The following is a 21,515-nucleotide window of genomic DNA, read 5'->3' as shown; positions in this document are numbered from 1 at the left end:
ATTTCATGCTATATGTTTGGGGCTGGGAGAAATTCTTACTTAGGGAGTTGTGAATTAATTGCATGGGATTTTACTAGAAATACTCCCAAGTGAATAGAAGCTTTGTTCCCCCCCCCTGTGTTTGGATGATTTCCTGATGAAAAGGAAAAGGCACAATAAAGCCTTATTATAATTTCACCTTATAAACGTCTCCAATTGTGTACCTCTGTGAACGTCCATCTACAATGCGTTTCAGGGGAAAAGTAGAAAAATAATCATTTTTATTTTAAGCTAGGATTTGAGGAGCGTTGCAGTTACACGGGGACGGGTGCTGTTACACGGGGACGGGTGCTGTTACACGGGGACGGGTGCTGTTACACGGGACAGTTGCTGTTACACGGGATGGGTGCTGTTACACGGGGACGGGTGCTGTTACACGGGACAGTTGCTGTTACACGGGACGGTTGCTGTTACACGGGACGGTTGCTGTTACACGGGATGGGTGCTGTTACACGGGGACGGTTGCATGGTTGGGTTATGACGGGAGCAGCACCGTGTAATAGTGCGAGGGGGGTGACGTCGCCACCTCTCAGCCATGCTGTAGTCCTGAGCTAGGAACGACCTTCACCGCAGCCGACAGCCGGGTGCGCTCCTGGTTCCTCCTCAGGGCCTGGTTTATGAAGAACTCGCTCTCCTGTCCCACCTCGGTCAGACGCAGGTCAAAAGCCACCAGGGTCTTGTTCTCCGACATGCCTTCCAGGAGCTGCTTCCCCCCATCCTGCAAGCAAAGCAATGGTATGAATAAAGGTTCACTGTACATGTGATGCGGGGCACAGAGAGACAAAGGGACGTGTCCACATTACACCGGCATTACACCGGGCTGGCACTGACATTACATTGGGGTTCTCAAGTTCAAGCACTAGAGAAGTGTGAATGTGAGACGGGCGCTTGCTGGCAGTGAATGTGAGACGTGCGCTTGCTGGCAGTGAATGTGAGATGGGCGCTTGCTGGCAGTGAATGTGAGATGGGCGCTTGCTGGGTGTGAATGTGAGATGGGCGCTTGCTGGCTGTGAATGTGAGATGGGCGCTTGCTGGGTGTGAATGTGAGATGGGCGCTTGCTGGGTGTGAATGTGAGATGGGCGCTTGCTGGCAGTGAATGTGAGATGGGCGCTTGCTGGGTGTGAATGTGAGATGGGCGCTTGCTGGCAGTGAATGTGAGATGGGCGCTTGCTGGCAGTGAATGTGAGATGGGCGCTTGCTGGGTGTGAATGTGAGATGGGCGCTTGCTGGCAGTGAATGTGAGACGGGCACTTGCTGGGTGTGAATGTGAGATGGGCGCTTGCTGGGTGTGAATGTGAGATGGGCGCTTGCTGGCAGTGAATGTGAGATGGGCGCTTGCTGGCAGTGAATGTGAGATGGGCGCTTGCTGGGTGTGAATGTGAGATGGGCGCTTGCTGGGTGTGAATGTGAGATGGGCGCTTGCTGGCAGTGAATGTGAGATGGGCGCTTGCTGGGTGTGAATGTGAGATGGGCGCTTGCTGGCAGTGAATGTGTGATGGGCGCTTGCTGGCAGTGAATGTGAGATGGGCGCTTGCTGGCAGTGAATGTGAGATGGGCGCTTGCTGGCAGTGAATGTGAGATGGGCGCTTGCTGGCAGTGAATGTGAGATGGGCGCTTGCTGGGTGTGAATGTGAGATGGGCGCTTGCTGGCAGTGAATGTGAGACGGGCGCTTGCTGGGTGTGAGATGGGCGCTTGCTGGCAGTGAATGTGAGATGGGCGCTTGCTGGGTGTGAATGTGAGATGGGCGCTTGCTGGGTGTGAATGTGAGATGGGCGCTTGCTGGGTGTGAATGTGAGATGGGCGCTTGCTGGCAGTGAATGTGAGATGGGCGCTTGCTGGCAGTGAATGTGAGATGGGCGCTTGCTGGCAGTGAATGTGAGATGGGCGCTTGCTGGCAGTGAATGTGAGATGGGCGCTTGCTGGCAGTGAATGTGAGATGGGCGCTTGCTGGGTGTGAATGTGAGATGGGCGCTTGCTGGGTGTGAATGTGAGATGGGCGCTTGCTGGCAGTGAATGTGAGATGGGCGCTTGCTGGGTGTGAATGTGAGATGGGCGCTTGCTGGCAGTGAATGTGAGATGGGCGCTTGCTGGCAGTGAATGTGAGATGGGCGCTTGCTGGGTGTGAATGTGAGATGGGCGCTTGCTGGCAGTGAATGTGAGATGGGCGCTTGCTGGCAGTGAATGTGAGATGGGCGCTTGCTGGGTGTGAATGTGAGATGGGCGCTTGCTGGCAGTGAATGTGAGACGGGCACTTGCTGGGTGTAAATGTGAGATGGGCGCTTGCTGGGTGTGAATGTGAGATGGGCGCTTGCTGGCAGTGAATGTGAGATGGGCGCTTGCTGGCAGTGAATGTGAGATGGGCGCTTGCTGGGTGTGAATGTGAGATGGGCGCTTGCTGGGTGTGAATGTGAGATGGGCGCTTGCTGGCAGTGAATGTGAGATGGGCGCTTGCTGGGTGTGAATGTGAGATGGGCGCTTGCTGGCAGTGAATGTGAGATGGGCGCTTGCTGGCAGTGAATGTGAGATGGGCGCTTGCTGGCAGTGAATGTGAGATGGGCGCTTGCTGGCAGTGAATGTGAGATGGGCGCTTGCTGGCAGTGAATGTGAGATGGGCGCTTGCTGGGTGTGAATGTGAGATGGGCGCTTGCTGGCAGTGAATGTGAGACGGGCGCTTGCTGGGTGTGAGATGGGCGCTTGCTGGCAGTGAATGTGAGATGGGCGCTTGCTGGGTGTGAATGTGAGATGGGCGCTTGCTGGGTGTGAATATGAGATGGGCGCTTGCTGGCAGTGAATGTGAGATGGGCGCTTGCTGGGTGTGAATGTGAGATGGGCGCTTGCTGGCAGTGAATGTGAGATGGGCGCTTGCTGGGTGTGAATGTGAGATGGGCGCTTGCTGGCAGTGAATGTGAGATGGGCGCTTGCTGGCAGTGAATGTGAGATGGGCGCTTGCTGGGTGTGAATGTGAGATGGGCGCTTGCTGGCAGTGAATGTGAGATGGGCGCTTGCTGGCAGTGAATGTGAGATGGGAGCTTGCTGGCAGTGAATGTGAGATGGGGGCTTGCTGGCAGTGAATGTGAGATGGGCGCTTGCTGGCAGTGAATGTGAGATGGGCGCTTGCTGGGTGTGAGATGGGCGCTTGCTGGCAGTGAATGTGAGATGGGCGCTTGCTGGGTGTGAATGTGAGATGGGCGCTTGCTGAGTGTGAATATGAGATGGGCGCTTGCTGGCAGTGAATGTGAGATGGGCGCTTGCTGGGTGTGAATGTGAGATGGGCGCTTGCTGGCAGTGAATGTGAGATGGGCGCTTGCTGGGTGTGAATGTGAGATGGGCGCTTGCTGGCAGTGAATGTGAGATGGGCGCTTGCTGGCAGTGAATGTGAGATGGGCGCTTGCTGGGTGTGAATGTGAGATGGGCGCTTGCTGGCAGTGAATGTGAGATGGGCGCTTGCTGGCAGTGAATGTGAGATGGGAGCTTGCTGGCAGTGAATGTGAGATGGGGGCTTGCTGGCAGTGAATGTGAGATGGGCGCTTGCTGGCAGTGAATGTGAGATGGGCGCTTGCTGGCAGTGAATGTGAGACGGGCGCTTGCTGGGTGTGAATGTGAGATGGGCGCTTGCTGGCAGTGAATGTGAGACGGGCACTTGCTGGGTGTGAATGTGAGATGGGCGCTTGCTGGGTGTGAATGTGAGATGGGCGCTTGCTGGCAGTGAATGTGAGATGGGCGCTTGCTGGCAGTGAATGTGAGATGGGCGCTTGCTGGGTGTGAATGGGAGATGGGCGCTTGCTGGGTGTGAATGTGAGATGGGCGCTTGCTGGCAGTGAATGTGAGATGGGCGCTTGCTGGGTGTGAATGTGAGATGGGCGCTTGCTGGCAGTGAATGTGTGATGGGCGCTTGCTGGCAGTGAATGTGAGATGGGCGCTTGCTGGCAGTGAATGTGGGATGGGCGCTTGCTGGCAGTGAATGTGAGATGGGCGCTTGCTGGCAGTGAATGTGAGATGGGCGCTTGCTGGGTGTGAATGTGAGATGGGCGCTTGCTGGCAGTGAATGTGAGACGGGCGCTTGCTGGGTGTGAGATGGGCGCTTGCTGGCAGTGAATGTGAGATGGGCGCTTGCTGGGTGTGAATGTGAGATGGGCGCTTGCTGGGTGTGAATATGAGATGGGCGCTTGCTGGCAGTGAATGTGAGATGGGCGCTTGCTGGGTGTGAATGTGAGATGGGCGCTTGCTGGCAGTGAATGTGAGATGGGCGCTTGCTGGCAGTGAATGTGAGATGGGCGCTTGCTGGCAGTGAATGTGAGATGGGCGCTTGCTGGCAGTGAATGTGAGATGGGCGCTTGCTGGGTGTGAATGTGAGATGGGCGCTTGCTGGGTGTGAATGTGAGATGGGCGCTTGCTGGCAGTGAATGTGAGATGGGCGCTTGCTGGCAGTGAATGTGAGATGGGCGCTTGCTGGCAGTGAATGTGAGATGGGCGCTTGCTGGCAGTGAATGTGAGACGGGCGCTTGCTGGGTGTGAATGTGAGACGGGCGCTTGCTGGGTGTGAATGTGAGATGGGCGCTTGCTGGCAGTGAATATGAGATGGGCGCTTGCTGGGTGTGAATGTGAGATGGGCGCTTGCTGGCAGTGAATGTGAGATGGGCGCTTGCTGGGTGTGAATGTGAGATGGGCGCTTGCTGGCTGTGAATGTGAGATGGGCGCTTGCTGGGTGTGAATATGAGATGGGCGCTTGCTGGGTGTGAATGTGAGATGGGCGCTTGCTGGGTGTGAATGTGAGATGGGCGCTTGCTGGCAGTGAATGTGAGATGGGCGCTTGCTGGCAGTGAATATGAGATGGGCGCTTGCTGGGTGTGAATGTGAGATGGGCGCTTGCTGGCAGTGAATATGAGATGGGCGCTTGCTGGGTGTGAATATGAGATGGGCGCTTGCTGGCAGTGAATGTGAGATGGGCGCTTGCTGGCAGTGAATATGAGATGGGCGCTTGCTGGCAGTGAATATGAGATGGGCGCTTGCTGGCAGTGAATATGAGATGGGCGCTTGCTGGGTGTGAATGTGAGATGGGCGCTTGCTGGCAGTGAATATGAGATGGGCGCTTGCTGGCAGTGAATATGAGATGGGCGCTTGCTGGGTGTGAATGTGAGATGGGCGCTTGCTGGCAGTGAATATGAGATGGGCGCTTGCTGGGTGTGAATATGAGATGGGCGCTTGCTGGCAGTGAATGTGAGATGGGCGCTTGCTGGCAGTGAATGTGAGATGGGCGCTTGTTGGCAGTGAATGTGAGATGGGCGCTTGCTGGCAGTGATTGTGAGATGGGCGCTTGCTGGCAGTGAATGTGAGATGGGCGCTTGCTGGGTGTGAATGTGAGATGGGCGCTTGCTGGCAGTGAATGTGAGATGGGCGCTTGCTGGCAGTGAATGTGAGATGGGAGCTTGCTGGGTGTGAATGTGAGATGGGCGCTTGCTGGCAGTGAATGTGAGATGGGAGCTTGCTGGGTGTGAATGTGAGATGGGCGCTTGCTGGGTGTGAATGTGAGATGGGCGCTTGCTGGCTGTGAATGTGAGATGGGCACTTGCTGGCAGTGAATGTGAGATGGGCGCTTGCTGGCAGTGAATGTGAGATGGGCGCTTGCTGGCAGTGAATGTGAGATGGGCGCTTGCTGGCAGTGAATGTGAGATGGGCGCTTGCTGGCAGTGAATGTGAGATGGGCGCTTGCTGGCAGTGAATGTGAGATGGGCGCTTGCTGGCAGTGAATGTGAGATGGGCGCTTGCTGGCAGTGAATGTGAGATGGGCGCTTGCTGGCAGTGAATGTGAGATGGGCGCTTGCTGGCAGTGAATGTGAGATGGGCGCTTGCTGGCAGTGAATGTGAGATGGGCGCTTGCTGGCAGTGAATGTGAGATGGGCGCTTGCTGGCAGTGAATGTGAGATGGGCGCTTGCTGGCAGTGAATGTGAGATGGGCGCTTGCTGGCAGTGAATGTGAGATGGGCGCTTGCTGGCAGTGAATGTGAGATGGGCACTTGCTGGGTGTGAATGTGAGACGGGCGCTTGCTGGCAGTGAATGTGAGACGGGCGCTTGCTGGGTGTGAATGTGAGATGGGCGCTTGCTGGGTGTGAATGTGAGATGGGCGCTTGCTGGCAGTGAATGTGAGATGGGCGCTTGCTGGGTGTGAATGTGAGATGGGCGCTTGCTGGCTGTGAATGTGAGATGGGCGCTTGCTGGCAGTGAATGTGAGACGGGCGCTTGCTGGCAGTGAATGTGAGACGGGCGCTTGCTGGCAGTGAATGTGAGATGGGCGCTTGCTGGCAGTGAATGTGAGATGGGCGCTTGCTGGCAGTGAATGTGAGATGGGCGCTTGCTGGGTGTGAATGTGAGACGGGCGCTTGCTGGCAGTGAATGTGAGATGGGCGCTTGCTGGCAGTGAATGTGAGATGGGCGCTTGCTGGGTGTGAATGTGAGATGGGCGCTTGCTGGCAGTGAATGTGAGATGGGCGCTTGCTGGCAGTGAATGTGAGATGGGCGCTTGCTGGCAGTGAATGTGAGATGGGCGCTTGCTGGGTGTGAATGTGAGATGGGCGCTTGCTGGCAGTGAATGTGAGATGGGCGCTTGCTGGCTGTGAATGTGAGATGGGCGCTTGCTGGGTGTGAATGTGAGATGGGCGCTTGCTGGCAGTGAATGTGAGATGGGCGCTTGCTGGCAGTGAATGTGAGATGGGCGCTTGCTGGCAGTGAATGTGAGATGGGCGCTTGTTGGCAGTGAATGTGAGATGGGCGCTTGCTGGCAGTGAATGTGAGATGGGCACTTGCTGGCAGTGAATGTGAGATGGGCGCTTGCTGGGTGTGAATGTGAGATGGGCGCTTGCTGGCAGTGAATGTGAGATGGGCGCTTGCTGGCAGTGAATGTGAGATGGGCGCTTGCTGGCAGTGAATGTGAGATGGGCGCTTGCTGGCAGTGAATGTGAGATGGGCGCTTGTTGGCAGTGAATGTGAGATGGGCGCTTGCTGGCAGTGAATGTGAGATGGGCGCTTGCTGGCAGTGAATGTGAGATGGGCGCTTGCTGGCTGTGAATGTGAGATGGGCGCTTGCTGGGTGTGAATGTGAGATGGGCGCTTGCTGGCAGTGAATGTGAGATGGGCGCTTGCTGGGTGTGAATGTGAGATGGGCGCTTGCTGGGTGTGAATGTGAGATGGGCGCTTGCTGGGTGTGAATGTGAGATGGGCGCTTGCTGGCAGTGAATGTGAGATGGGCGCTTGCTGGCAGTGAATGTGAGATGGGCGCTTGCTGGCAGTGAATGTGAGATGGGCGCTTGCTGGCAGTGAATGTGAGATGGGCGCTTGCTGGCAGTGAATGTGAGATGGGCGCTTGCTGGGTGTGAATGTGAGATGGGCGCTTGCTGGGTGTGAATGTGAGATGGGCGCTTGCTGGCAGTGAATGTGAGATGGGCGCTTGCTGGGTGTGAATGTGAGATGGGCGCTTGCCGGCAGTGAATGTGAGATGGGCGCTTGCTGGCAGTGAATGTGAGATGGGCGCTTGCTGGGTGTGAATGTGAGATGGGCGCTTGCTGGCAGTGAATGTGAGATGGGCGCTTGCTGGCAGTGAATGTGAGATGGGCGCTTGCTGGGTGTGAATGTGAGATGGGCGCTTGCTGGCAGTGAATGTGAGACGGGCACTTGCTGGGTGTGAATGTGAGATGGGCGCTTGCTGGGTGTGAATGTGAGATGGGCGCTTGCTGGCAGTGAATGTGAGATGGGCGCTTGCTGGCAGTGAATGTGAGATGGGCGCTTGCTGGGTGTGAATGTGAGATGGGCGCTTGCTGGGTGTGAATGTGAGATGGGCGCTTGCTGGCAGTGAATGTGAGATGGGCGCTTGCTGGGTGTGAATGTGAGATGGGCGCTTGCTGGCAGTGAATGTGAGATGGGCGCTTGCTGGCAGTGAATGTGAGATGGGCGCTTGCTGGCAGTGAATGTGAGATGGGCGCTTGCTGGCAGTGAATGTGAGATGGGCGCTTGCTGGCAGTGAATGTGAGATGGGCGCTTGCTGGGTGTGAATGTGAGATGGGCGCTTGCTGGCAGTGAATGTGAGACGGGCGCTTGCTGGGTGTGAGATGGGCGCTTGCTGGCAGTGAATGTGAGATGGGCGCTTGCTGGGTGTGAATGTGAGATGGGCGCTTGCTGGGTGTGAATATGAGATGGGCGCTTGCTGGCAGTGAATGTGAGATGGGCGCTTGCTGGGTGTGAATGTGAGATGGGCGCTTGCTGGCAGTGAATGTGAGATGGGCGCTTGCTGGGTGTGAATGTGAGATGGGCGCTTGCTGGCAGTGAATGTGAGATGGGCGCTTGCTGGCAGTGAATGTGAGATGGGCGCTTGCTGGGTGTGAATGTGAGATGGGCGCTTGCTGGCAGTGAATGTGAGATGGGCGCTTGCTGGCAGTGAATGTGAGATGGGAGCTTGCTGGCAGTGAATGTGAGATGGGGGCTTGCTGGCAGTGAATGTGAGATGGGCGCTTGCTGGCAGTGAATGTGAGATGGGCGCTTGCTGGGTGTGAATGTGAGATGGGCGCTTGCTGGCAGTGAATGTGAGACGGGCACTTGCTGGGTGTGAATGTGAGATGGGCGCTTGCTGGGTGTGAATGTGAGATGGGCGCTTGCTGGCAGTGAATGTGAGATGGGCGCTTGCTGGCAGTGAATGTGAGATGGGCGCTTGCTGGGTGTGAATGTGAGATGGGCGCTTGCTGGGTGTGAATGTGAGATGGGCGCTTGCTGGCAGTGAATGTGAGATGGGCGCTTGCTGGGTGTGAATGTGAGATGGGCGCTTGCTGGCAGTGAATGTGAGATGGGCGCTTGCTGGCAGTGAATGTGAGATGGACGCTTGCTGGCAGTGAATGTGAGATGGGCGCTTGCTGGCAGTGAATGTGAGATGGGCGCTTGCTGGCAGTGAATGTGAGATGGGCGCTTGCTGGGTGTGAATGTGAGATGGGCGCTTGCTGGCAGTGAATGTGAGACGGGCGCTTGCTGGGTGTGAGATGGGCGCTTGCTGGCAGTGAATGTGAGATGGGCGCTTGCTGGGTGTGAATGTGAGATGGGCGCTTGCTGGGTGTGAATATGAGATGGGCGCTTGCTGGCAGTGAATGTGAGATGGGCGCTTGCTGGGTGTGAATGTGAGATGGGCGCTTGCTGGCAGTGAATGTGAGATGGGCGCTTGCTGGGTGTGAATGTGAGATGGGCGCTTGCTGGCAGTGAATGTGAGATGGGCGCTTGCTGGCAGTGAATGTGAGATGGGCGCTTGCTGGGTGTGAATGTGAGATGGGCGCTTGCTGGCAGTGAATGTGAGATGGGCGCTTGCTGGCAGTGAATGTGAGATGGGAGCTTGCTGGCAGTGAATGTGAGATGGGGGCTTGCTGGCAGTGAATGTGAGATGGGCGCTTGCTGGCAGTGAATGTGAGATGGGCGCTTGCTGGGTGTGAGATGGGCGCTTGCTGGCAGTGAATGTGAGATGGGCGCTTGCTGGGTGTGAATGTGAGATGGGCGCTTGCTGAGTGTGAATATGAGATGGGCGCTTGCTGGCAGTGAATGTGAGATGGGCGCTTGCTGGCAGTGAATGTGAGACGGGCGCTTGCTGGGTGTGAATGTGAGATGGGCGCTTGCTGGCAGTGAATGTGAGATGGGCGCTTGCTGGGTGTGAATGTGAGATGGGCGCTTGCTGGCAGTGAATGTGAGATGGGCGCTTGCTGGCAGTGAATGTGAGATGGGCGCTTGCTGGGTGTGAATGTGAGATGGGCGCTTGCTGGCAGTGAATGTGAGATGGGCGCTTGCTGGCAGTGAATGTGAGATGGGAGCTTGCTGGCAGTGAATGTGAGATGGGGGCTTGCTGGCAGTGAATGTGAGACGGGCGCTTGCTGGCAGTGAATGTGAGACGGGCGCTTGCTGGCAGTGAATGTGAGACGGGCGCTTGCTGGGAGTGAATGTGAGACGGGCGCTTGCTGGCAGTGAATGTGAGACGGGCACTTGCTGGGTGTGAATGTGAGACGGGCGCTTGCTGGGTGTGAATGTGAGATGGGCGCTTGCTGGCAGTGAATGTGAGATGGGCGCTTGCTGGCAGTGAATGTGAGATGGGCGCTTGCTGGGTGTGAATGTGAGATGGGCGCTTGCTGGGTGTGAATGTGAGATGGGCGCTTGCTGGCAGTGAATGTGAGATGGGCGCTTGCTGGGTGTGAATGTGAGATGGGCGCTTGCTGGCAGTGAATGTGTGATGGGCGCTTGCTGGCAGTGAATGTGAGATGGGCGCTTGCTGGCAGTGAATGTGGGATGGGCGCTTGCTGGCAGTGAATGTGAGATGGGCGCTTGCTGGCAGTGAATGTGAGATGGGCGCTTGCTGGGTGTGAATGTGAGATGGGCGCTTGCTGGCAGTGAATGTGAGACGGGCGCTTGCTGGGTGTGAGATGGGCGCTTGCTGGCAGTGAATGTGAGATGGGCGCTTGCTGGGTGTGAATGTGAGATGGGCGCTTGCTGGGTGTGAATATGAGATGGGCGCTTGCTGGCAGTGAATGTGAGATGGGCGCTTGCTGGGTGTGAATGTGAGATGGGCGCTTGCTGGCAGTGAATGTGAGATGGGCGCTTGCTGGCAGTGAATGTGAGATGGGCGCTTGCTGGCAGTGAATGTGAGATGGGCGCTTGCTGGCAGTGAATGTGAGATGGGCGCTTGCTGGGTGTGAATGTGAGATGGGCGCTTGCTGGGTGTGAATGTGAGATGGGCGCTTGCTGGCAGTGAATGTGAGATGGGCGCTTGCTGGCAGTGAATGTGAGATGGGCGCTTGCTGGCAGTGAATGTGAGATGGGCGCTTGCTGGCAGTGAATGTGAGACGGGCGCTTGCTGGGTGTGAATGTGAGACGGGCGCTTGCTGGGTGTGAATGTGAGATGGGCGCTTGCTGGCAGTGAATATGAGATGGGCGCTTGCTGGGTGTGAATGTGAGATGGGCGCTTGCTGGCAGTGAATGTGAGATGGGCGCTTGCTGGGTGTGAATGTGAGATGGGCGCTTGCTGGCTGTGAATGTGAGATGGGCGCTTGCTGGGTGTGAATATGAGATGGGCGCTTGCTGGGTGTGAATGTGAGATGGGCGCTTGCTGGGTGTGAATGTGAGATGGGCGCTTGCTGGCAGTGAATGTGAGATGGGCGCTGGCTGGGTGTGAATGTGAGATGGGCGCTTGCTGGCAGTGAATATGAGATGGGCGCTTGCTGGCAGTGAATATGAGATGGGCGCTTGCTGGGTGTGAATGTGAGATGGGCGCTTGCTGGCAGTGAATATGAGATGGGCGCTTGCTGGGTGTGAATGTGAGATGGGCGCTTGCTGGCAGTGAATGTGAGATGGGCGCTTGCTGGCAGTGAATGTGAGATGGGCGCTTGTTGGCAGTGAATGTGAGATGGGCGCTTGCTGGCAGTGATTGTGAGATGGGCGCTTGCTGGCAGTGAATGTGAGATGGGCGCTTGCTGGGTGTGAATGTGAGATGGGCGCTTGCTGGCAGTGAATGTGAGATGGGCGCTTGCTGGCAGTGAATGTGAGATGGGAGCTTGCTGGGTGTGAATGTGAGATGGGCGCTTGCTGGCAGTGAATGTGAGATGGGAGCTTGCTGGGTGTGAATGTGAGATGGGCGCTTGCTGGGTGTGAATGTGAGATGGGCGCTTGCTGGCTGTGAATGTGAGATGGGCACTTGCTGGCAGTGAATGTGAGATGGGCGCTTGCTGGCAGTGAATGTGAGATGGGCGCTTGCTGGCAGTGAATGTGAGATGGGCGCTTGCTGGCAGTGAATGTGAGATGGGCGCTTGCTGGCAGTGAATGTGAGATGGGCGCTTGCTGGCAGTGAATGTGAGATGGGCGCTTGCTGGCAGTGAATGTGAGATGGGCGCTTGCTGGCAGTGAATGTGAGATGGGCGCTTGCTGGCAGTGAATGTGAGATGGGCGCTTGCTGGCAGTGAATGTGAGATGGGCGCTTGCTGGCAGTGAATGTGAGATGGGCGCTTGCTGGCAGTGAATGTGAGATGGGCGCTTGCTGGCAGTGAATGTGAGATGGGCGCTTGCTGGCAGTGAATGTGAGATGGGCGCTTGCTGGCAGTGAATGTGAGATGGGCACTTGCTGGGTGTGAATGTGAGACGGGCGCTTGCTGGCAGTGAATGTGAGACGGGCGCTTGCTGGGTGTGAATGTGAGATGGGCGCTTGCTGGGTGTGAATGTGAGATGGGCGCTTGCTGGCAGTGAATGTGAGATGGGCGCTTGCTGGGTGTGAATGTGAGATGGGCGCTTGCTGGCTGTGAATGTGAGATGGGCGCTTGCTGGCAGTGAATGTGAGACGGGCGCTTGCTGGCAGTGAATGTGAGACGGGCGCTTGCTGGCAGTGAATGTGAGATGGGCGCTTGCTGGCAGTGAATGTGAGATGGGCGCTTGCTGGCAGTGAATGTGAGATGGGCGCTTGCTGGGTGTGAATGTGAGACGGGCGCTTGCTGGCAGTGAATGTGAGATGGGCGCTTGCTGGCAGTGAATGTGAGATGGGCGCTTGCTGGCAGTGAATGTGAGATGGGCGCTTGCTGGCAGTGAATGTGAGATGGGCGCTTGCTGGCAGTGAATGTGAGATGGGCGCTTGCTGGCAGTGAATGTGAGATGGGCGCTTGCTGGCAGTGAATGTGAGATGGGCGCTTGCTGGGTGTGAATGTGAGATGGGCGCTTGCTGGCAGTGAATGTGAGATGGGCGCTTGCTGGCAGTGAATGTGAGATGGGCGCTTGCTGGCAGTGAATGTGAGATGGGCGCTTGCTGGGTGTGAATGTGAGATGGGCGCTTGCTGGCAGTGAATGTGAGATGGGCGCTTGCTGGCTGTGAATGTGAGATGGGCGCTTGCTGGGTGTGAATGTGAGATGGGCGCTTGCTGGCAGTGAATGTGAGATGGGCGCTTGCTGGCAGTGAATGTGAGATGGGCGCTTGCTGGCAGTGAATGTGAGATGGGCGCTTGTTGGCAGTGAATGTGAGATGGGCGCTTGCTGGCAGTGAATGTGAGATGGGCACTTGCTGGCAGTGAATGTGAGATGGGCGCTTGCTGGGTGTGAATGTGAGATGGGCGCTTGCTGGCAGTGAATGTGAGATGGGCGCTTGCTGGCAGTGAATGTGAGATGGGCGCTTGCTGGCAGTGAATGTGAGATGGGCGCTTGCTGGCAGTGAATGTGAGATGGGCGCTTGCTGGCAGTGAATGTGAGATGGGCGCTTGCTGGCAGTGAATGTGAGATGGGCGCTTGCTGGCAGTGAATGTGAGATGGGCGCTTGCTGGCAGTGAATGTGAGATGGGCGATTGCTGGCTGTGAATGTGAGATGGGCGCTTGCTGGGTGTGAATGTGAGATGGGCGCTTGCTGGCAGTGAATGTGAGATGGGCGCTTGCTGGCAGTGAATGTGTGATGGGCGCTTGCTGGCAGTGAATGTGAGATGGGCGCTTGCTGGCAGTGAATGTGAGATGGGCGCTTGCTGGCAGTGAATGTGAGATGGGCGCTTGCTGGCAGTGAATGTGAGATGGGCGCTTGCTGGGTGTGAATGTGAGATGGGCGCTTGCTGGCAGTGAATGTGAGACGGGCGCTTGCTGGGTGTGAGATGGGCGCTTGCTGGCAGTGAATGTGAGATGGGCGCTTGCTGGGTGTGAATGTGAGATGGGCGCTTGCTGGGTGTGAATATGAGATGGGCGCTTGCTGGCAGTGAATGTGAGATGGGCGCTTGCTGGGTGTGAATGTGAGATGGGCGCTTGCTGGCATTGAATGTGAGATGGGCGCTTGCTGGGTGTGAATGTGAGATGGGCGCTTGCTGGCAGTGAATGTGAGATGGGCGCTTGCTGGCAGTGAATGTGAGATGGGCGCTTGCTGGGTGTGAATGTGAGATGGGCGCTTGCTGGCAGTGAATGTGAGATGGGCGCTTGCTGGCAGTGAATGTGAGATGGGAGCTTGCTGGCAGTGAATGTGAGATGGGGGCTTGCTGGCAGTGAATGTGAGATGGGCGCTTGCTGGCAGTGAATGTGAGATGGGCGCTTGCTGGCAGTGAATGTGAGACGGGCGCTTGCTGGGTGTGAATGTGAGATGGGCGCTTGCTGGCAGTGAATGTGAGACGGGCACTTGCTGGGTGTGAATGTGAGATGGGCGCTTGCTGGGTGTGAATGTGAGATGGGCGCTTGCTGGCAGTGAATGTGAGATGGGCGCTTGCTGGCAGTGAATGTGAGATGGGCGCTTGCTGGGTGTGAATGTGAGATGGGCGCTTGCTGGGTGTGAATGTGAGATGGGCGCTTGCTGGCAGTGAATGTGAGATGGGCGCTTGCTGGGTGTGAATGTGAGATGGGCGCTTGCTGGCAGTGAATGTGTGATGGGCGCTTGCTGGCAGTGAATGTGAGATGGGCGCTTGCTGGGTGTGAATGTGAGATGGGCGCTTGCTGGCAGTGAATGTGAGATGGGCGCTTGCTGGCTGTGAATGTGAGATGGGCGCTTGCTGGGTGTGAATGTGAGATGGGCGCTTGCTGGCAGTGAATGTGAGATGGGCGCTTGCTGGCAGTGAATGTGAGATGGGCGCTTGCTGGCAGTGAATGTGAGATGGGCGCTTGTTGGCAGTGAATGTGAGATGGGCGCTTGCTGGCAGTGAATGTGAGATGGGCACTTGCTGGCAGTGAATGTGAGATGGGCGCTTGCTGGGTGTGAATGTGAGATGGGCGCTTGCTGGCAGTGAATGTGAGATGGGCGCTTGCTGGCAGTGAATGTGAGATGGGCGCTTGCTGGCAGTGAATGTGAGATGGGCGCTTGCTGGCAGTGAATGTGAGATGGGCGCTTGCTGGCAGTGAATGTGAGATGGGCGCTTGCTGGCAGTGAATGTGAGATGGGCGCTTGCTGGCAGTGAATGTGAGATGGGCGATTGCTGGCTGTGAATGTGAGATGGGCGCTTGCTGGGTGTGAATGTGAGATGGGCGCTTGCTGGCAGTGAATGTGAGATGGGCGCTTGCTGGCAGTGAATGTGTGATGGGCGCTTGCTGGCAGTGAATGTGAGATGGGCGCTTGCTGGCAGTGAATGTGAGATGGGCGCTTGCTGGCAGTGAATGTGAGATGGGCGCTTGCTGGCAGTGAATGTGAGATGGGCGCTTGCTGGGTGTGAATGTGAGATGGGCGCTTGCTGGCAGTGAATGTGAGACGGGCGCTTGCTGGGTGTGAGATGGGCGCTTGCTGGCAGTGAATGTGAGATGGGCGCTTGCTGGGTGTGAATGTGAGATGGGCGCTTGCTGGGTGTGAATATGAGATGGGCGCTTGCTGGCAGTGAATGTGAGATGGGCGCTTGCTGGGTGTGAATGTGAGATGGGCGCTTGCTGGCATTGAATGTGAGATGGGCGCTTGCTGGGTGTGAATGTGAGATGGGCGCTTGCTGGCAGTGAATGTGAGATGGGCGCTTGCTGGCAGTGAATGTGAGATGGGCGCTTGCTGGGTGTGAATGTGAGATGGGCGCTTGCTGGCAGTGAATGTGAGATGGGCGCTTGCTGGCAGTGAATGTGAGATGGGAGCTTGCTGGCAGTGAATGTGAGATGGGGGCTTGCTGGCAGTGAATGTGAGATGGGCGCTTGCTGGCAGTGAATGTGAGATGGGCGCTTGCTGGCAGTGAATGTGAGACGGGCGCTTGCTGGGTGTGAATGTGAGATGGGCGCTTGCTGGCAGTGAATGTGAGACGGGCACTTGCTGGGTGTGAATGTGAGATGGGCGCTTGCTGGGTGTGAATGTGAGATGGGCGCTTGCTGGCAGTGAATGTGAGATGGGCGCTTGCTGGCAGTGAATGTGAGATGGGCGCTTGCTGGGTGTGAATGTGAGATGGGCGCTTGCTGGGTGTGAATGTGAGATGGGCGCTTGCTGGCAGTGAATGTGAGATGGGCGCTTGCTGGGTGTGAATGTGAGATGGGCGCTTGCTGGCAGTGAATGTGTGATGGGCGCTTGCTGGCAGTGAATGTGAGATGGGCGCTTGCTGCCAGTGAATGTGAGATGGGCGCTTGCTGGCAGTGAATGTGAGATGGGCGCTTGCTGGCAGTGAATGTGAGATGGGCGCTTGCTGGGTGTGAATGTGAGATGGGCGCTTGCTGGCAGTGAATGTGAGACGGGCGCTTGCTGGGTGTGAGATGGGCGCTTGCTGGCAGTGAATGTGAGATGGGCGCTTGCTGGGTGTGAATGTGAGATGGGCGCTTGCTGGGTGTGAATATGAGATGGGCGCTTGCTGGCAGTGAATGTGAGATGGGCGCTTGCTGGGTGTGAATGTGAGATGGGCGCTTGCTGGCAGTGAATGTGAGATGGGCGCTTGCTGGCAGTGAATATGAGATGGGCGCTTGCTGGGTGTGAATGTGAGATGGGCGCTTGCTGGCAGTGAATATGAGATGGGCGCTTGCTGGGTGTGAATGTGAGATGGGCGCTTGCTGGCAGTGAATGTGAGATGGGCGCTTGCTGGCAGTGAATGTGAGATGGGCGCTTGTTGGCAGTGAATGTGAGATGGGCGCTTGCTGGCAGTGATTGTGAGATGGGCGCTTGCTGGCAGTGAATGTGAGATGGGCGCTTGCTGGGTGTGAATGTGAGATGGGCGCTTGCTGGCAGTGAATGTGAGATGGGCGCTTGCTGGCAGTGAATGTGAGATGGGAGCTTGCTGGGTGTGAATGTGAGATGGGCGCTTGCTGGCAGTGAATGTGAGACGGGCGCTTGCTGGCAGTGAATGTGAGATGGGAGCTTGCTGGGTGTGAATGTGAGATGGGCGCTTGCTGGCAGTGAATGTGAGATGGGAGCTTGCTGGGTGTGAATGTGAGATGGGCGCTTGCTGGGTGTGAATGTGAGATGGGCGCTTGCTGGCTGTGAATGTGAGATGGGCGCTTGCTGGCAGTGAATGTGAGATGGGCGCTTGCTGGCAGTGAATGTGAGATGGGCGCTTGCTGGCAGTGAATGTGAGATGGGCGCTTGCTGGCAGTGAATGTGAGATGGGCGCTTGCTGGCAGTGAATGTGAGATGGGCGCTTGCTGGCAGTGAATGTGAGATGGGCGCTTGCTGGCAGTGAATGTGAGATGGGCGCTTGCTGGCAGTGAATGTGAGATGGGCGCTTGCTGGCAGTGAATGTGAGATGGGCGCTTGCTGGCAGTGAATGTGAGATGGGCGCTTGCTGGCAGTGAATGTGAGATGGGCGCTTGCTGGCAGTGAATGTGAGATGGGCGCTTGCTGGCAGTGAATGTGAGATGGGCGCTTGCTGGCAGTGAATGTGAGATGGGCGCTTGCTGGCAGTGAATGTGAGATGGGCGCTTGCTGGCAGTGAATGTGAGATGGGCGCTTGCTGGCAGTGAATGTGAGATGGGCGCTTGCTGGCAGTGAATGTGAGATGGGCGCTTGCTGGCAGTGAATGTGAGATGGGCGCTTGCTGGGTGTGAATGTGAGACGGGCGCTTGCTGGCAGTGAATGTGAGATGGGCGCTTGCTGGGTGTGAATGTGAGATGGGCGCTTGCTGGGTGTGAATGTGAGATGGGCGCTTGCTGGCAGTGAATGTGAGATGGGCGCTTGCTGGGTGTGAATGTGAGATGGGCGCTTGCTGGCTGTGAATGTGAGATGGGCGCTTGCTGGCAGTGAATGTGAGACGGGCGCTTGCTGGCAGTGAATGTGAGACGGGCGCTTGCTGGCAGTGAATGTGAGATGGGCGCTTGCTGGCAGTGAATGTGAGATGGGCGCTTGCTGGCAGTGAATGTGAGATGGGCGCTTGCTGGGTGTGAATGTGAGACGGGCGCTTGCTGGCAGTGAATGTGAGATGGGCGCTTGCTGGCAGTGAATGTGAGATGGGCGCTTGCTGGCTGTGAATGTGAGATGGGCGCTTGCTGGCAGTGAATGTGAGATGGGCGCTTGCTGGCAGTGAAGGTGAGATGGGCGCTTGCTGGCAGTGAATGTGAGATGGGCGCTTGCTGGGTGTGAATGTGAGATGGGCGCTTGCTGGCAGTGAATGTGAGATGGGCGCTTGCTGGCTGTGAATGTGAGATGGGCGCTTGCTGGGTGTGAATGTGAGATGGGCGCTTGCTGGCAGTGAATGTGAGATGGGCGCTTGCTGGCAGTGAATGTGAGATGGGCGCTTGCTGGCAGTGAATGTGAGATGGGCGCTTGCTGGCAGTGAATGTGAGATGGGCACTTGCTGGCAGTGAATGTGAGATGGGCGCTTGCTGGCTGTGAATGTGAGATGGGCGCTTGCTGGGTGTGAATGTGAGATGGGCGCTTGCTGGCAGTGAATGTGAGATGGGCGCTTGCTGGCAGTGAATGTGAGATGGGTGCTTGCTGGCAGTGAATGTGAGATGGCGCTTGCTGGGTGTGAATGTGAGATGGGCGCTTGCTGGCAGTGAATGTGAGACGGGCGCTTGCTGGGTGTGAATGTGAGACGAGCGCTTGCTGGCTGTGAATGTGAGACGGGCGCTTGCTGGGTGTGAATGTGAGACGGGCGCTTGCTGGGTGTGAATGTGAGACGGGCGCTTGCTGGCTGTGAATGTGAGACGGGCGCTTGCTGGGTGTGAATGTGAGACGGGCGCTTGCTGGGTGTGAATGTGAGATGGGCGCTTGCTGGGTGTGAATGTGAGATGGGCGCTTGCTGGCAGTGAATGTGAGATGGCGCTTGCTGGCAGTGAATGTGAGATGGGCGCTTGCTGGGTGTGAATGTGAGATGGGCGCTTGCTGGGTGTGAATGTGAGATGGGCGCTTGCTGGGTGTGAATGTGAGACGGGCGCTTGCTGGGTGTGAATGTGAGACGGGCGCTTGCTGGGTGTGAATGTGAGATGGGCGCTTGCTGGCAGTGAATGTGAGATGGGCGCTTGCTGGCAGTGAATGTGAGATGGCGCTTGCTGGCAGTGAATGTGAGATGGGCGCTTGCTGGGTGTGAATGTGAGATGGGCGCTTGCTGGGTGTGAATGTGAGATGGGCGCTTGCTGGCAGTGAATGTGAGATGGGTGCTTGCTGGGTGTGAATGTGAGATGGGCGCTTGCTGGCAGAGAATGTGAGATGGCGCTTGCTGGGTGTGAATGTGAGATGGGCGCTTGCTGGCAGTGAATGTGAGATGGGCGCTTGCTGGGTGTGAATGTGAGACGAGCGCTTGCTGGGTGTGAATGTGAGATGGCGCTTGCTGGGTGTGAATGTGAGACGGGCGCTTGCTGGCAGTGAATATGAGATGGGCGCTTGCTGGCAGTGTATGTGAGATGGCGCTTGCTGGGTGTGAATGTGAGATGGGTGCTTGCTGGCAGTGAATGTGAGATGGGCGCTTGCTGGGTGTGAATGTGAGATGGGCGCTTGCTGGGTGTGAATGTGAGATGGGCGCTTGCTGGCAGTGAATGTGAGATGGGTGCTTGCTGGCAGTGTATGTGAGATGGCGCTTGCTGGGTGTGAATGTGAGATGGGCGCTTGCTGGCAGTGAATGTGAGATGGGCGCTTGCTGGGTGTGAATGTGAGATGGGCGCTTGCTGGGTGTGAATGTGAGATGGGCGCTTGCTGGGTGTGAATGTGAGATGGGCGCTTGCTGGGTGTGAATGTGAGATGGGCGCTTGCTGGCAGTGAATGTGAGATGGGTGCTTGCTGGCAGTGTATGTGAGATGGCGCTTGCTGGGTGTGAATGTGAGATGGGCGCTTGCTGGCAGTGAATGTGAGATGGGCGCTTGCTGGCAGTGAATGTGAGATGGGCGCTTGCTGGCAGTGAATGTGAGATGGGCGCTTGCTGGGTGTGAATGTGAGACGGGCGCTTGCTGGCAGTGAATGTGAGATGGGCGCTTGCTGGGTGTGAATGTGAGATGGGCGCTTGCTGGGTGTGAATGTGAGATGGGCGCTTGCTGGCAGTGAATGTGAGATGGGCGCTTGCTGGGTGTGAATGTGAGATGGGCGCTTGCTGGCTGTGAATGTGAGATGGGCGCTTGCTGGCAGTGAATGTGAGACGGGCGCTTGCTGGCAGTGAATGTGAGATGGGCGCTTGCTGGCAGTGAATGTGAGATGGGCGCTTGCTGGCAGTGAATGTGAGATGGGCGCTTGCTGGGTGTGAATGTGAGACGGGCGCTTGCTGGCAGTGAATGTGAGATGGGCGCTTGCTGGCAGTGAATGTGAGATGGGCGCTTGCTGGGTGTGAATGTGAGATGGGCGCTTGCTGGCAGTGAATGTGAGATGGGCGCTTGCTGGCAGTGAAGGTGAGATGGGCGCTTGCTGGCAGTGAATGTGAGATGGGCGCTTGCTGGGTGTGAATGTGAGATGGGCGCTTGCTGGCAGTGAATGTGAGATGGGCGCTTGCTGGCTGTGAATGTGAGATGGGCGCTTGCTGGGTGTGAATGTGAGATGGGCGCTTGCTGGCAGTGAATGTGAGATGGGCGCTTGCTGGCAGTGAATGTGAGATGGGCGCTTGCTGGCAGTGAATGTGAGATGGGCGCTTGCTGGCAGTGAATGTGAGATGGGCACTTGCTGGCAGTGAATGTGAGATGGGCGCTTGCTGGCTGTGAATGTGAGATGGGCGCTTGCTGGGTGTGAATGTGAGATGGGCGCTTGCTGGCAGTGAATGTGAGATGGGCGCTTGCTGGCAGTGAATGTGAGATGGGTGCTTGCTGGCAGTGAATGTGAGATGGCGCTTGCTGGGTGTGAATGTGAGATGGGCGCTTGCTGGCAGTGAATGTGAGACGGGCGCTTGCTGGGTGTGAATGTGAGACGAGCGCTTGCTGGCTGTGAATGTGAGACGGGCGCTTGCTGGGTGTGAATGTGAGACGGGCGCTTGCTGGGTGTGAATGTGAGACGGGCGCTTGCTGGCTGTGAATGTGAGACGGGCGCTTGCTGGGTGTGAATGTGAGACGGGCGCTTGCTGGGTGTGAATGTGAGATGGGCGCTTGCTGGGTGTGAATGTGAGATGGGCGCTTGCTGGGTGTGAATGTGAGATGGGCGCTTGCTGGCAGTGAATGTGAGATGGGCGCTTGCTGGCAGTGAATGTGAGATGGCGCTTGCTGGCAGTGAATGTGAGATGGGCGCTTGCTGGGTGTGAATGTGAGATGGGCGCTTGCTGGGTGTGAATGTGAGATGGGCGCTTGCTGGCAGTGAATGTGAGATGGGTGCTTGCTGGCAGAGAATGTGAGATGGCGCTTGCTGGGTGTGAATGTGAGATGGGCGCTTGCTGGCAGTGAATGTGAGATGGGCGCTTGCTGGGTGTGAATGTGAGACGAGCGCTTGCTGGGTGTGAATGTGAGATGGCGCTTGCTGGGTGTGAATGTGAGACGGGCGCTTGCTGGCAGTGAATATGAGATGGGCGCTTGCTGGCAGTGAATATGAGATGGGCGCTTGCTGGCAGTGTATGTGAGATGGGCGCTTGCTGGCAGTGAATATGAGATGGGCGCTTGCTGGCAGTGTATGTGAGATGGCGCTTGCTGGGTGTGAATGTGAGATGGGCGCTTGCTGGCAGTGAATGTGAGATGGGCGCTTG

At 56.9% G+C, this 21,515-nt stretch overlaps 1 protein-coding gene across 2 annotated transcripts in view; it reads right to left on the bottom strand.

Annotated features, from left to right (window-relative positions):
• Positions 1-243: 243 nt before the first annotated feature.
• The window catches only part of DRC5 (dynein regulatory complex subunit 5), a 145,604-nt gene continuing 124,332 nt past the window's right edge, over positions 244-21,515 (bottom strand). Inside the window, exon 5 of one of the 2 annotated variants that reach the window (XM_075598830.1) lies at positions 244-757. In XM_075598830.1, the coding sequence (XP_075454945.1) occupies positions 569-757 (189 nt within the window). In that variant the 3' untranslated portion in view covers positions 244-568. The remainder of the gene's footprint in view (positions 758-21,515) is intronic. The other variant, XM_075598831.1, reaches the window with a different exon arrangement.

The sequence above is a fragment of the Ascaphus truei genome, chromosome 4, assembly GCF_040206685.1.
Source record: "Ascaphus truei isolate aAscTru1 chromosome 4, aAscTru1.hap1, whole genome shotgun sequence".
NCBI classification, from domain to species: Eukaryota; Metazoa; Chordata; class Amphibia; order Anura; family Ascaphidae; genus Ascaphus; species Ascaphus truei.
This window is presented reverse-complemented; position numbering and strand designations above follow the sequence as displayed.